Below are 14450 nucleotides of genomic sequence, written 5' to 3'. Positions count from 1 at the left end.
CCACCAATCAAAAATGTCACACGAATACTTTATATAATACTGCATTCAAATGATATTTCTACTCACAAATATACTTCGTGAAATCCAGGCCTGTTCAGTTGAACACAAAGATAATTGCCAATGGCAACAGGCAGATACACAAGTTAATTGGACTTTCTGCCATCTATTTGATTGCTGCCTGTCATTGTACCATAACACCATCGGAAATTGAAAAGAAAGCCACTCTTTTTTTCAATATGTATTTATTTAGTACATGAGGTGAACGAAGACATAACAAAGACTGACTCAAATCCCATACAAATATCTTGGAAAAAGTCAACATCCTGAAGGATTTTCATCACGTCATCATTGAGCGTCTGCTATCCCCAACTCCGGTATGATCATCACAAGTCGTTGTACTTGGTAAATTCCTTCAGAGCCCAGTTTTTAATTTCAATTTCTTGTCGTAATTTGCCATAATCCTCAGCCAGGGCCTCAAATTCCTTGCCTAAGATCTCAAAAGAGGACAACTTTGACTCCACAGACTGTTTCTCCGCCTGGCAGGCTCTCAGCTCTGACTCCAGACTTTTTCTGCAATTCAGGCACAATCAAAAAAGTGCATCACATGTTTTTTCTAAACCAGGCTGTAATATGCAAAATTCAATACACAGAAGAATGTATGCAAAAACTCCTCTTACCTTATTTCTTTGTGGGCAGAAATGGAGTCAGCCGTGTACGTTTCCAGTCGAATCGCAACCATCTCAGCCCTAAAAAAGTTGACGCAATAGACAGATTTTTGTTTTTTTTAAAGAATCGGACAGACAAATGTATGACGAGATTAAAAGTCCTTACTTGATCTTCTGCGAGACTAATTTGCATTTGCCTTCAAAGTAGTCCAACTTGTTCCTGTCCAAATCAGCCTGGATCTTCAGGCGGTTCTCCAAGATGAAAGACTGCAGGAGCTGCACACACTTTGTCATCTCCTGAAGGAGGTAAATGCAGTGCCAGCTCTTTCAATTGGGGCAATTTTGTCAAGCATATGCAGGGAGGCGAATATTATGCCTCTTACAGAAAGGTAGAGTTGTGTCTGCCTTTGGAGGAGCACACTCTTTTCCCGGGAGCTTTCCTTCAAATCCTCAGCCTTTTGTTTGTTTTTAGCCAGTTGCGCAGACAGATGAGACACCTTGCTTCTCTTCAGACTTTCACTCTGATTCTCTTTAAAAAAAAAAAAAAAAAAGCAACACTCTTATCTACACAATGACTCATTTGTATGTGTGAAAAGGGAAGCGTACCCCATTCAGGCTGATAGTAGGAGAGGAAATGCAAACATTTCTTCTTGAGGCGTTCCTCCAGTGCGGCAGGTAACATCTGCTTCATTCTTTCTACATTCTGGCAATGACAAAGCACATTGGCACCAGGCAAATGATGCACTGCCTCCATTGAAAATCAGTCTTTCCTCAGTGTGTTTTCGTCACCGACATTCTCAGAAGGCATGAGCTCCATGACCTGTTGGGGGGTCAAACCCAAAACAGAGGGCTGATCCTTCTTGGTAGTGTCACTAGGATCCAGCCGTCTTGCACACTGGGCCACAAGAAGGCACTTCTCCACGGTCTCGTAAAACTGAGAACACGGCAAGAAGCGTATCATTGTGTAAGTCTGACAGGATCTGCAAAGAAACCTGCAGTACTTGACTGACAAATATTTCTTGAAATCTGGGCTGTATGGTGGCACCGTACCGTGCTCTGGTCAGGCGGGACAGCCGCGTGATGCTTCCTGACTTTGTGCTCCCAGATCATCTCCTGCAGCGCTCTGTTGAGGCTTTCAGACTGCAGCCAGACTCGCCGCTGGCTCAGCAGCTTCTGCTCAGCCTGAAGAAAAACGACAAATACTCAGAAGAACGCAACAAACTAGAAGATCTTTCAAACATACTTCACGCTATCAATGCCTATCGATACCTTTTCCAGCTCTGTTTTCAGTGGCCCAAGGAGTCCAGTTTTATCCACATGATGTGCAAGACTGGTCAGGAGTTTACAGAATTGGGGGTTCTGCCTCAGGTCCTCTTCTGTCATGTCACATAGTGGAAACGCGGCCAAAACTGCAGGATTCGTTCATGTTAGCAAGACAAAAGACTTGTTTGTTTGTTTGTTTGTTTCCTTCCTCACCCTTTTGATACACACTGTTTTCGTTTACAAACGCCAATCCACCAGTAGCCCCGAGTTCAGCGCTCATTTTTGCCTGAAATGAGCTTCTTTTTCTCCAGTTTACGGGAGAGGACAGCAACTTCCTGAATTAAGTAGCGCGCCTCCAGGAAGCCTTCCTATTCGCCAAATAGAGTCACGCGGTAAAGTCAGACTGCGGAAGTTGCGTACATCGCGCGAGAACACGCGAGAAAGCAGCACTGAAGCGTGAGAAGTGTTTTTCACATCAGATTGAAAATGCGATAATGACACGTCGGGGGGCGGAGTATGGTTAGAGAACTTTTTTTCAAGTTGCACCATTTCGTAATTATCATTTGCTATCGCACAAAGGGGTAGCAAATCAGTTTGTCCACTACATTGACAAAGTGGGCGATTTGATTCTATTCGAGCTACAGTTGGAACTGGCAGATCTGTCCATTTTTATGATCACCTATTTTACACACCCCATCAAAGTAATGGTCACCCGTTGGGCTCCCCAAGTGTCACAGAGGCTTTCGTCCGTGAGCCTCTGGCCCATCACAGCTGAGCGCATTTGGTCTGCTTGCTGCTGCATTTGTGGTGCTGTGTAACAGCGCACTCTTGCGTTAACATGTTAAGTGCCACAAAGCAGTCCACAACATACGTTGCCTCAGGGAGCAATTTATTTAGCTATTTTTATGAACCAGCATAGAGGCTACACAAGCGTGTCCAACCTACGGCGCTGGGGCCAATGGGGGTGTGTGTTGGTGTGTGTGTTTTGGGGGGGAACACCCACATACGACACTAACTACTACGGCTACTACTATCCATCCATTTTCTTCCGCTTATCCGAGGTCGGATTGCGGGGGCAGTAGCTTTTAGCAGGGAAGCCCAGACTTCCCTCTCCCCGGCCACTTCCTCTAGCTCTTCCGAGGGGATTCCAACCGCTTTAAAGATCGTCATCTTATTCCAGATTGCTCTTGTTTTGGTTCTGAATACAGAGGTCCGCCCAGGGCAGATTCTTGTGGGATGCAAGAATCCCAAACTATTGACCTTACGACCTTTGACAGGAAGCTGTGATGTAGCAGTTTGTCGAAATAACTATAATATATAATTTTCAAAATGGCTCTTGCATCCTTGATTTTTTTCCCCCCCTGTATATATAGATGAGTATTTCTGTATTATGTCTGCCTCAGTGCTCATAGGAATGGTTAAAATGGTTTGGTAAAATGTGGAAAATAAGGAGATACCTTGTTTACCTTTTCCTAATACAAAGCCTTTGAATCGTTGAATCATTCGATTCAAAGGCTCTCGGCCAATCATAGAGCAGACCTCCGTAATGGGCGGGGCTTTGTTGGGTGTTTGAGGTCATTCAGACCCTCACTCATTCACTCGATCGGCGTGAGTAGGAAGAGGACCGGGAAAGCCGCTCACGGCTTTTTTTATTTTTATTTTCTGGCAGGGAACGACCGTGACTATTAGACGGCAGGCCGCAAGATTGGCTTTTCCTCACTTATTCGACTCCACGACTGCGCCACACTCGAGGCTAGCATCGCAGGCTAGCTCAAGGTGTTGATAGTGGTTTGCCTGGCAGCTCGTTAACCGTCAACGTCGGAGTCCCTGCTGTGGCGTCGAGACGTCCGCAGCCGCGTGTCCGTCCGTGGTGTTGACGCCGCCGGCGTCGAGTCGAGACGAGACGAGACGAGAGCAGAGCACGGTGCTCCGCGAAGTGGCGCCTGCGTCGATTCAGTTGACACCATCACACCCGTCTGCCCCCAACCCCTTCACCTCCCGCCCCTCCTCCCGAAACACTGGACATCCACAAGCGGCCGGGGAGCGGCGAACTGCCGGCGAAGCTGGGGCTGCTCTCGTTACCCGACGCGCACGGAGTCGTAGCGGCTTCGGACAAGCACAGCCGTGGGGAGCTACCGACGAGTATGGACGGGCTGGCCGTGGAAGTTCGCGGCTCGAATGGGGCCTTCTATAAGGTAAGCCGCTTCCGGTGTAGCCGAATTGCTCGCCGCAAGCCCGCTTTTGCTGTTTTCCGGTGCCCCTTGAACACATCGGCACGCGATCACTTCGGCGACATGAGCCCGAGTCGAGTCGAGTCGTTTTTGGCAAATGAAGACGCTCGACTCGGGCGTTGCGTGGTGGCCAGCTAGCCCGAGCTAGCGCCGAGCTACTTGCAATTCTCATCACGCTCGGCCCCTTTTTGCTTGCATTCCTGTCCGCGGTCAGCGTGCTTTCTGCCCACTTTCGATGTGGCCACTCGACGCGTGTCACAGATAAACGTGTATTTGTACATGTTCCAACTATGGCCGAGCATGTATGAGAAGATGCTACATTTCAAGCTAGCGAGATGAAACTGGCGCTTTCAGTTTCAATTCCGCCACACTTTCCTTTTCCAGACGAACACACGACGAATGCTTTCTGAGCGACGACACAATGAGACCCATTCTAGGGGAGGTCACTTCAAATGTGTCCGAGTAGTTCAGGCGTTCAACCTCATTTTCCTCCTTTTGGAGTGGAGAATGGTGGGGGGTGTTCATGTCGGGGGAATGGCAACATTATCCCCTCGTTGCTTTGCAGTCCTAACTTTTCGGGCTTTTCTTATTGTAGTGTGTGCGCGTGTGTGTGTGTGTGTGTGTGCGCGCGCGCCCGCGCCCTTCCTCCCATGCGCTCTTCATCGCCTCTCGGTCGTCGGGTCTTCAGCAGGCCCTGCCGGCCCCCCGAGCCTAAATTTACTCTCCTTCTGCGGCCTCACCTGTCGTTGGCTTTTACTGGGTGACAGTTTGGCCCTGACGCGAACGAGCACAATTTTGTGGATGACGCATCCTCAAGTTATGAATCGGTGTCGTCATGACTTTTCACGTTAAGACATCGAGGTATATTTGATGCCAAGCCTGACAATAGGTCGCCTGTGAACGTATGCCTTCGAGCAGCTGCCCCACTTAAAGATTTACAGTCTCGATCGCCACATGGTCCCAGCACTTGAGGACGCGGTGTCATCGTGACACAGCCCCAACCCCCAATTCCCGTCACGTCGGGAAGACATCTTGACAGCAGTCAATCTGACACAAAATCGTCCGTCACCTGAATTCCCATCTGTAAATTGGGGCAAGCGCGCTGGTGTATTTTATTTTTTTAATATATGGGCACTTCCCCCAGGGTAGCAACTTACATGATAAACTTGGAGGGGCCCCGGGGGCAACTAGTTTCTGATATCCAACCGCTGTGTTTTTGGACTGGTTCTCTCCGTCAGCACACACGTAGCAGCGCTACAACAGTTGTCAAAAAGTACAAATATGTTTTAACCTTCTCACTCTTTCTAAACTGTCAATGAATGGCAAGTAATCCGTTTCCTGGAGTGAGCCGCACACGTTTTCCAGCAGCTGAATCCATGACTTGCCAACGCGGACGCTGCTTGTGTCCCTTATTGGGTAGTGTGTCGACGAGAGGCACGCCACAGCCGCACCCACCGCTTGGCTTCTGCCTCGCTATTGCTCAGCATGCAGGAGTGTCACTCGAGGTTTTCCACCGCAAACGTTTCGCTCAATCACAATGGCAGTCTGTTCAAATGTCCTGGCCGTAGGCTGTGCCAGTTGTAGCGAAAAGAGGATGTTGTCTGTGTGACATTTCCACACTGACAGAAATCACAGCCAGGGTGGTTGTGTCACTGCTATGTCTCAGCTTTCCAAAAAAAATCAACATGAAAAATCTCCGGGTCTGCGAGCATAATTTTCCAAGCCGAATGTTGTTTATCCCCAAAATCAAAACATTACACGCAGCTCTCATTGTCACTGATAGCGGCAATAACCGCTGTGTTTTTTCTTCTTTTAGGGGTACATCAAGGATGTCCACGATGACTCGCTCACCATTGTGTTTGAAAACAAGTAAGTTGAACCCCTCGTGCGTATGTTACGATTGAGGAACGTTACGATTGAGTTCTGACTGTTCTTTACTCTCTTACGACAAAACGTTCCTCTTTGGCACCTGTGCTTGGAACGCAGCTGTCCGTACACATCGCCAACAAGCCTTAAGCCCCCCCGTCCCCCCCGTCCCTCGGTGCTTGCCTGCGCAGTCCTTGCGTCGCAAACATCACACGCTTCGGACCTTTTTTTTTTTTTTTTTATCTACTTGGCGTTGAGCGGAGGGTGCCCCTAAAAATAGTGGCCGAGCCGAGGTATGCCGGGTTGGCGGGAGGAGGGGCGGGGCAGGCCTGTGCTGTTTTTGCGAAGCACCCCACCCGCTGTCAAGACCCCATTTTACTTTCTCTAAGAGCATGTTAGTGCAGCTCTGGCTTGAGTGAAACACGTGGCGGCAGTTAAAGATTTTCATATTTCTTTAGAAAGTATGAAAGAAAGAGACCGTTCTAAACGTAGCTCAGTCCCATTCCGGAGTAATTTATTGAACGTTCACGGCAGCAGGCACTTTACAATCTTATTTAGTGTGAAGGCCAAGATCCTGTAAAGATTGTCGCACATCTTTGAATTTGGCTCAGTATTTTAGAAAATTTGATTTATAAAAAAAAAAAAAAAAAAGACGTGCGGATAAGCGCTCGTTTGTGCTTTTGTCTCAATGAAGCTGGCAGCCAGAACGACAGTTACCCTTCAGCGACGTGCGGTTGCCGCCTCCAGCCGACTACAACAAGGAAATTGGCGAAGGAGAGGAGGTGGAGGTAAGGCCTCTTCAAGTTTTTCTCTCACACACCTCACCAGACAACATCATCATCATCATCATCATCATCAACACATGGAGGTGATGTCGTTATTTCTTCTTCGTCTGTCCTCGCAGGTTTACTCTCGGGCTAATGAACAGGAGCCATGCGGCTGGTGGCTCGCCCGGGTCCGAATGATGAAAGGGGAGGCAAGTAAAGCTCACCCTGGCTTTATAAGAAGTGCAGTTGAATCATTTAGCATCATTTCGTTGGAACGGCCACGCAGCTCCCCGGAATATCCAGCGGGCTGCTCTGCGGGTAGCGACGGGTATGGCGGCTTTGCAGCGCCGCCTCCGTACCAGGGGAGGCGCTGCCGCCTGTGTTGCCGTTATGTGAAGCCTTCGGGAATATTTCGTGTTGACTGATGGATGGCTTGAATTGTCTCCCTCTTCAGCGTGCTCTCTTGACTGTTTCCCGTATTCTCTTTTTCTACATTTCTGAACGCTCCCCTTGTTCTGCCCTTTTTTAACTCCTTAAACGAAAATAGTGGACTCTGACCTCATTAACTCATCCATATCAATAAATGTATTGTAATGCCAATTTAGTTTTCTTGGCTTTCCAGTTTTACGTGATCGAATATGCGGCATGCGACGCCACCTACAATGAGATTGTGACAGCAGAACGCATCAGGCCTCTCAACCCCAACAGCCCTTCCTCGCGAAATTCCTTCCACAAAGTCACCATCCCTGTCCCCGAGGACCTGCGGGACATGTGAGTGTCTCCCCTGCTTTCTGTTGCAGTAAGCGGGCCTGAGGTCTTCTGAGCAGTTTTGATTTAAGAGCGCGCTGCTGAGTCTCTCGTTCTTTTGTCATCAACAGCTGTGCAGGCGACAACATTCATAAAGAATTTAGGAAAGCTATCGGCGCCAACTGCATCTTCTTCAGTGCCCAAACACACGAGCTCATTGTGCTGGTTAGTACTTGCCTCGTGTTCTTACGAGTTGAACGTAAACTATATGACGTACACGGCGTTCACATCGGTAACCCTTTTCATGTGTTTTACCAGTCAACAAATGAAACCACAGTAAAGCGCGCCACCATTCTCAGCGACATGCATTTCCGCAGCATCCGTACCAAGCTTATGCTAATGTCCCGTAACGAGGAAGCCACCAAACATTTGGAGGTAAACGACGAGACCTTTGACGTGCTCTCTGCACGTGATGGGTCTCTGCACGTTTCGATGATGCCTTCCAACCACCCTCTTCCAGACAAGCAAGCAGTTAGCTTCAGCATATCAGGAGGAGGTTCATGTCAGAGAGGACCTGATGGGCCTTGCCATCGGCTCTCACGGGGCAAACATCCAGCAGGCCCGCAAAGTACCCGGTGTCACCGCTATTGAGCTGGAAGAAGAGAGTTGTACCTTCAGGATCTACGGAGAAGTACGCTTACACTTCGTCGAATGATCAGTATTGGTTTCGGTTTGTCCTGTCATGTGACTTTTGTGTTATTTTACAGAGTCCGGAGGCAGTCAAGCAGGCAAGAGAGTATCTTGAATTTAAAGAAGACTACTTTCAGGTACCCAGGAACCTTGTAGGTGAGTCACAAACCATTTCCAAAGGAGCTCACGCTGTTGGCGACGTCTTCCTCATCGCTACGCCGGCTGACCTCTGATCTTTTGTCTCGCGCAGGCAAAGTCATCGGAAAGAACGGCAAAGTCATACAGGAGATCGTGGACAAGTCGGGCGTGGTCCGTGTCAGGATCGAGGGAGACAACGACAAAAAGCTTCCCCGCGAGGAGGTAGGCAGGCAGGGGGCAGGCAGCGACGACACTGCCAGCAGCAAAGAGGTGAATGGACCGTTGCGCTCGTCTCCCCGTCTTCTTAAAGCCAGCCCCCCTCTACTTTGAAAATAACAAAAGTCCTAAATTCAGCAGGGTGTGAAACCGCTCCATGTGCTTTCTGCTTTGACCCTTGAAATGTTTTGAATGCACACAACTTATATTGGCTGTCTGCTTGGGAGCTAGCTGTTAACACTTGCCTGGGAGCTATTTTTTTATTTATTTATTTTAACAAAAAAAATGTTACGGTTACCCATGATTTCATATCCCTGTTTAGTTTCCCGTGTTTTGTTCCAAGTCGTATCAAATGGTGTGTGTGTCCGTCCCCCCCCCCCCCCCTGTGTATTTATTGACATGATCAGGAAAAAGAGAGGCCCACTTCTCAGTGCACCTCCTGGTCTTCCCTCTCTCTGTTGTAATCAGGGCATGGTTCCGTTCGTGTTTGTGGGGACGAAGGAGAACATCAGCAACGCGCAGGCGCTGCTGGAGTACCACGTGTCTTACCTCCAGGTGAGTGTGACTGACATGTGCTGCCCTCTACCGGTGACCAAGATTTTCAGATGCAGTTTGAATTTTTGAAGTTACAGGGTAGGGGGTTCTTAGAAACTATGTAGCGGGAGCCATTTGTGAAGGACCTCTTCCCTCTCCCCCTGCCCAGCACCAAACCTGCTGCGTGCGCCATGTTTTGTCCTGACCTCGTGTGTTTTTATAGATAGCCCTTCTTCTCTCTGGGATTGGGTGACCGGCATGCTTTGAGTTTAGATTACACCTATCTGGACCCTCAGCGTCCGAGATTAGTAGCAGACCCCCCCCGGGCCCCTTTTTGTGCCTCATTCCCTTCGCAGCCACCTCCCTTGATGTACAGCTGTCGTTGGCAGACAGCTGTCACTGTCGACGTGCACCAGACGCCGCGTTGCCCGTGTCCGCCCACTGCTTGGATAAGTCAGCGCGGCCTTCATATTGCGGCAGGCCTATAGCCGTGCGATGGAATCTGAGTTTGCGGGAAACTAAAACTGCCCCTTGAGGCCCAACATCTGCATGAAAAAATTGCTAGCGAGAGGACCCGCTCATGTTTTGCACCGGTCCTCACTGGCGAACGAAACGTTGCGCTGATGTGACGAGCCTCAGCGTACCCTCCGAAGGAAGAATCAGACGGCCCCGTGTCAAGTGTGTGAAGTCTTGTCCTGCGTGTCATTTGACTATGTAGTGGCTTTTCTTCTGAAGCATTACCTTGTGTGGTTGAGCAGCTGACCTTTTGCTTTCTATGGGCACGCTGTGCTTAACATGAATTAAAACAAGATTGTTCAGAAAATTCTGCCAGGTATTGGAGAGAATACCATTTGCTTACAAACCCGTATTTAATTGCACCTCAGCTTTCCTTTTTACCCTCCACATGCTTGTAGGAGGTGGAGCAGCTGCGCCTGGAGCGTCTCCAAATCGACGAGCAGCTCCGGCAGATTGGGGTGGGCTACCGCGCGCCTCAAAATCGAACCGTGCCCGCCGGGACCGACCGAGAGAAAGGCTACCTGACCGACGAGAGCAGCAACTCGCTCCACACTTCTCGCACCTACGGGGGGCGCGGGAGGGGACGCAGGGCCTCCAACGGCGTGTACTCGGGATACGGTGCGGATGAAAATTCAATCGATTCAATCGGAAAGTCGATTTCATTTTATGAGGACAGAAATACGAACACTTTCTCTCCCCCGCAGGCACAAACTCTGAGCTGTCCAATGCCTCGGAGTCTGAGGACCTAAACGAGCGCGACCAGCGGCCCCGCGGTGTTGGCGGAGAGGAGCGAAGTTCCAGACGGGCCGGTCGGGGTCGGGGTGCCAACTCTGGACGAGGACGCGGCGGGCCAGGGTCCAAACCGTCCAACACGATCAGCTCAGGTAAGGTAGCCTGTTTAGTCATTTTGTGGGCGCAACAGTTGGTGTGTAGTTGCAAACCAATGTGGTTTGGCATCTCCAGTGCTGAGGGACCCAGACAGTAACCCTTACGCCCTACTGGATGGCGAGGGGGAGCCGGCTGACGCCGACGTCAGCGAAGGCGCAGGAGACCGCCGCAGACGCTCCCGTCGCCGCCGGAGCGACCAGGAGCCCAGCGTGATGGACGCCGCGGCAGAGTCGGACGGCCAGGCCGGGCCCAGCGAAAACGGACTGGGTGAGAAACTTGCCAACGTTTTCATAACCCCGCCTGAGACCCGAGGTCCAAAAACTCCCGTGAACGGGTACGCTCTCCTTGGATCATTAGATGACGAGGCCCGACCTCAACGCCGCAACCGAAGCCGCCGCCGCCGCAACCGTGGCGGTCGCGCCGAGGGAGGCTCGGGCAGCCGCGATAGGCAGCCGACTGATAGTGGTGAGCTGACTTGCTTTAGCGATTCATGTCAGCGCATGCACAGTAGACCGCCAGCATTCGTTCTAAACTATTCAAATGATTTAGTGACCGTCGCCGACTACATATCCCGTCCCGAATCCCAGAGCAGACAGAACCTTCCCTTGAAGGAAAACCACAGTGGCCCCGAGCCCAAGGTACAGACAGGGACTGCTTCCAAATTACGGGTATCAAACTACTCGAATTCGACCATGCTCAGTATCTTTTTACCCACAGGAGAATGGGACCAGCAGCAAAACGGACGAGCAAAGGTCTTCTCAGCGTTCTCCAAGCAAAGGCATGACACCAGCCAGCGAGACTGTAACGTTGGTCAATGGCGTCTCGTAATGAGACCGCCTCACCCCTCGCGAAACCAAGTCTCGAGCAAGAAGACTCCATGGCAAACTGTCCCTGCTTGCATTAACTTAAACCTGAAACAAATGAGTGAAAAGTACCTGACAAAATTCCCGAATTCATACTATGAGAGTGGAAAAAAACCGACGCATCAACTTAAAAACCCACGGTGTATGCTATATACTATCTATTAGTACTTAGTGCTTATTTAAAAACACAAAAAAAAACAAAAAGTAGCTTGCCAAAAAATGACTGGTGGATATGACTTGAGTTTTAAGGAAAATACTGAGACACAGCAAAAACGACTAGATTTTTTCGTCTCTCTCTTATGTTGACTTCCTTCATTGTTTTTCACTGGTTTGGACTGGGCGGCCACAGATGCGTCTCTTGACAGTGTTGAAGTGCGGGCGCGAGAGGTGTCAACTGTTGCAGAGTGACACACAGGCAGATAGTCCAATGGGTCGCAGTGTTCACACTCAGAGGCTGGAATATTGATAGACATTGTGCCTTGAATTAAAAAAAGAGGGGGGGGAAAAAAAAAAGAAAAAAAGGAAAAAAAAAAGTTTTTGTTTTCATCATGGGAAGAAAAGTGGGAGGTGGTGTTCTGTTTTTATTTTGGTCCCAAGGAGAGAACTGACTGGTGAGGGAGGGCTAGAGTCACAAAAGTGAGGAAGAAAACAGTAGTACTAGTGGCTGGGGGGGGGGGGGGGGGGGGGGAACAAGTTAGGTGCCAAATGACAGATTTCAAGGCACTTTCCTCATTCCAAATAGAATGGACAACATGGAGGTTCAGAGCATAGAAATTGTATTTAGCAACTGCAAAACTAAACCTGGAGGGCTGAAAATGTGACACAGCCAAGGCATCCTAATTTATCAGCAAGGGGGTTTGAGGTGATGCGTCACCTCCTCTTCTCACTTGTTTTGAGGTCCAAAGCGGTGGCCGGGACGCCTTTCTGAACGTGACAAATAGAGACTTCAACGGTAGACACAAAAGAGAAGTAGCGCTAGCTTTCAGCCACAATCTCGAAAAACCACGCCGGCCCGTGACTAGTGACTCCAGATGCACACGTGGGGCGACCTCCTTTTCGGGGGCCGTATGCTGCCGGTGGGCCAGGCCTGGGTGACTAAGAACTGCTGCGGGGTTGGGACAGCTTCAAATGAGATGAGAGCCACATATGCGAACACATACACAAAAAACAGGCGCAACAACAGGTGATTGCCCGCCTGGCGCAAAAGTAGAGGGGTGCAACACAAGGTGTTTTGGGTTGGGCAAGTGGCGTAAGAGAGGGACTCCTCAGTGGCTCTCTGCTCATGTTACTGTTGTCTTGGTTACCACTCTTTTTTTGTTGCTATTTCCACATCTTAGAAAATATGAAATAAAAAATGGAAGTGAAATCAACCCCTATTCTGGAGATGAACTTTTGATTTCTCTGTCTTGTGGGTTTGCAGTCTATTTTTCTAACTTGCATGACATTAAGGCTAACCATTAGTAGGTGGTGCCGATCCTGTGCATGAAGAGAGGATGTTGTGAATCTGACTTACAAAGCCATTGGTTTCATCCAATCCAATTGCTGCTAATGTCCACGCTGAATGTCCAAGTAGAGCGAGAGAAGGGCGGTTGTTGGTTCCTTGGCGCGCAACTTCCACACGTTCCCATACAACATTAGCAGGGCAACATTTAGGCATACCATGCAAGCATCCACATGACCAAAACGTTTTGAGAGGCAGAGAAACGGGAGTGCGTTTGAATTGAGATGACTCATGCTGCTTGTTAGACATTACTGTTCACCTGTGTGTTGTGTTTTTAAGAGTGTGAGAGAGCACTTGTACCTTTTTTTTTTGTTTCGGTTGCATGTGCGCGAGTTTGTGTACATTTATACCTCATTGTGTGAGTACTGTAGTCCCTTATGTATCTGTAACCCTCATGTCCTGTTGAAAGGCTGCTGGTTGCAGTGTGTGTGTGCGTGCGTGCGTGTGTGTGTGTGCGCTGGTTGTACAGTCTACTTCTTTGTCAGATTTTGTCTCTGCATTCGTGTACTGATGGCAATAAAGGACTTTTCATTATTTGGTATAAAAGTTTGACAAACTCACCCTTTTTCCTTTATTTTATGCGATTGGGTCAGTGAAGTAGTCGAGAGGTCCCGCGTTCAAATTAATGCGAAGGGCTACAAGATTGAGACCCATAAAATAAAATACGCTTGAAATAAAATATTTACTCAATTTCCCTTCATTTATATATTTATAGTGATAGTCCTCTATGTGATGACACTGATCATTTTAATGATTCATCACAATAATTAACAATGGCAAGGAATGAAACGGATGCATTTCAATTTGCAACATTATTTCTAGAAATCCCTGCAAGTGTTTACATTTTCAAATGAACACTTCTACAACATTCCAATTAGATCACAATGTCCTGTCATTGGTGAGCTTGTTTTTTTTTTTTTTTAAACACGAATTTTAACGTCAGTGGTGTGAATGCCTGTTTGTTTAAATCTACTGGCGAGCAGTCGAGGGTGTACACCGCCTCATGCCCATCATCTGAAATCGACTCTCATGAAGTGCTGGAGAAAATGGATGTTATGTTCAGTTCAGGAAGCACTCAAGTAATTGTTCCACAGACTTTTTTTTTTTCTTTTTTTTTTTTTCTCATTTTCATTTTGGCACAAAAGCCTTCCACATTTTGAACATCTGAGTGTGATGTAAATGAGTCAGGAGGATGCTTTGAGCCGGGAGAAATGATTCCCAACTTCCTCTGACACTATTGGACATCAACCCGAGGGACACTTTGTATTTGGGCATAAATGTCAACTTCACATACCACTTGAACAGCGAACCAGAACAGTGTTATGAGTAATAAATTATTTACAACATACACGTGTTTGAAATTCAGCAGCTCCGACTCATTTCATGTATTATTTCTTTCTTTTGTCTCCTTTATTATTATTAACTGCTGTAATAGCTGAAGTTCACCGAAGGAAGCAAAGGCTATTTTATTACATACAGTGCTGTGTGCCAATGTGACGTTTACAAAGGATTTAAAGGCATCCAACAACAAAGGGTCAAAGCCGTTAGTGTGCAAACGTGAGAGG

At 48.4% G+C, this 14450-nt stretch overlaps 2 protein-coding genes across 4 annotated transcripts; one reads left to right on the top strand and one right to left on the bottom strand.

Annotated features, from left to right (window-relative positions):
• Positions 1-215: 215 nt before the first annotated feature.
• On the bottom strand, positions 216-2362 carry haus4 (HAUS augmin-like complex, subunit 4). Of its 2 annotated transcripts, none has more exons than XM_061763831.1 (9): positions 2157-2362; positions 1935-2074; positions 1716-1847; positions 1459-1599; positions 1272-1368; positions 1049-1194; positions 832-962; positions 678-746; positions 216-570 (listed from the first exon to the last, which is right to left on the bottom strand). In XM_061763831.1, exons 1-9 carry the CDS (start codon positions 2206-2208, stop codon positions 384-386), a joined length of 1095 nt encoding a protein of 364 aa, XP_061619815.1. In that variant the 5' UTR covers positions 2209-2362; the 3' UTR covers positions 216-383. The 2 variants fall into 2 exon arrangements, with proteins under 2 accessions (XP_061619815.1, XP_061619814.1); XM_061763830.1 differs by having other exon boundaries at positions 218-570; positions 2142-2356.
• A 1127-nt stretch (positions 2363-3489) lies between these two features.
• Positions 3490-13445, top strand: fxr2 (FMR1 autosomal homolog 2). Of its 2 annotated transcripts, XM_061763795.1 has the most exons (17): positions 3492-4123; positions 5976-6028; positions 6720-6813; positions 6930-7001; positions 7415-7563; positions 7671-7764; positions 7858-7974; positions 8060-8230; positions 8307-8385; positions 8480-8637; positions 9052-9138; positions 10032-10251; positions 10338-10517; positions 10597-10788; positions 10879-10986; positions 11071-11159; positions 11239-11498. In XM_061763795.1, exons 1-17 carry the CDS (start codon positions 4073-4075, stop codon positions 11347-11349), a joined length of 2025 nt encoding a protein of 674 aa, XP_061619779.1. In that variant the 5' UTR covers positions 3492-4072; the 3' UTR covers positions 11350-11498. The 2 variants fall into 2 exon arrangements, with proteins under 2 accessions (XP_061619778.1, XP_061619779.1); XM_061763794.1 differs by lacking the exons at positions 10879-10986; positions 11071-11159 and having other exon boundaries at positions 3490-4123; positions 11239-13445.
• The last annotated feature ends 1005 nt before the right edge of the window (positions 13446-14450 follow it).

Source organism: Phyllopteryx taeniolatus, chromosome 23, assembly GCF_024500385.1.
Source record: "Phyllopteryx taeniolatus isolate TA_2022b chromosome 23, UOR_Ptae_1.2, whole genome shotgun sequence".
NCBI lineage: Eukaryota > Metazoa > Chordata > Actinopteri > Syngnathiformes > Syngnathidae > Phyllopteryx > Phyllopteryx taeniolatus.
The sequence above is the reverse complement of the archived record's forward strand: the minus strand, read 5'-3'. Positions and strand labels throughout refer to the sequence as shown.

Excerpts from the sequence above, each read along its gene's own strand:
- fxr2 (XM_061763794.1), top strand. The coding sequence starts at position 4,073 with ATGGACGGGCTGGCCGTGGAAGTTCGCGGCTCGAATGGGGCCTTCTAT. Across the intron at positions 8,231-8,306 it reads CCTTCAGGATCTACGGAGAA|AGTCCGGAGGCAGTCAAGCA; the intron begins GTACGCTTACAC and ends GTTATTTTACAG. Across the intron at positions 10,789-11,238 it reads GCCCAGCGAAAACGGACTGG|GAGAATGGGACCAGCAGCAA; the intron begins GTGAGAAACTTG and ends TTTTACCCACAG.
- haus4 (XM_061763830.1), bottom strand. The coding sequence starts at position 2,208 with ATGAGCGCTGAACTCGGGGCTACTGGTGGATTGGCGTTTGTAAACGAA. Across the intron at positions 1,848-1,934 it reads TGAAAACAGAGCTGGAAAAG|GCTGAGCAGAAGCTGCTGAG; the intron begins GTATCGATAGGC and ends GTTTTTCTTCAG. Across the intron at positions 1,195-1,271 it reads CTACTATCAGCCTGAATGGG|AGAATCAGAGTGAAAGTCTG; the intron begins GTACGCTTCCCT and ends TTTTTTTTAAAG.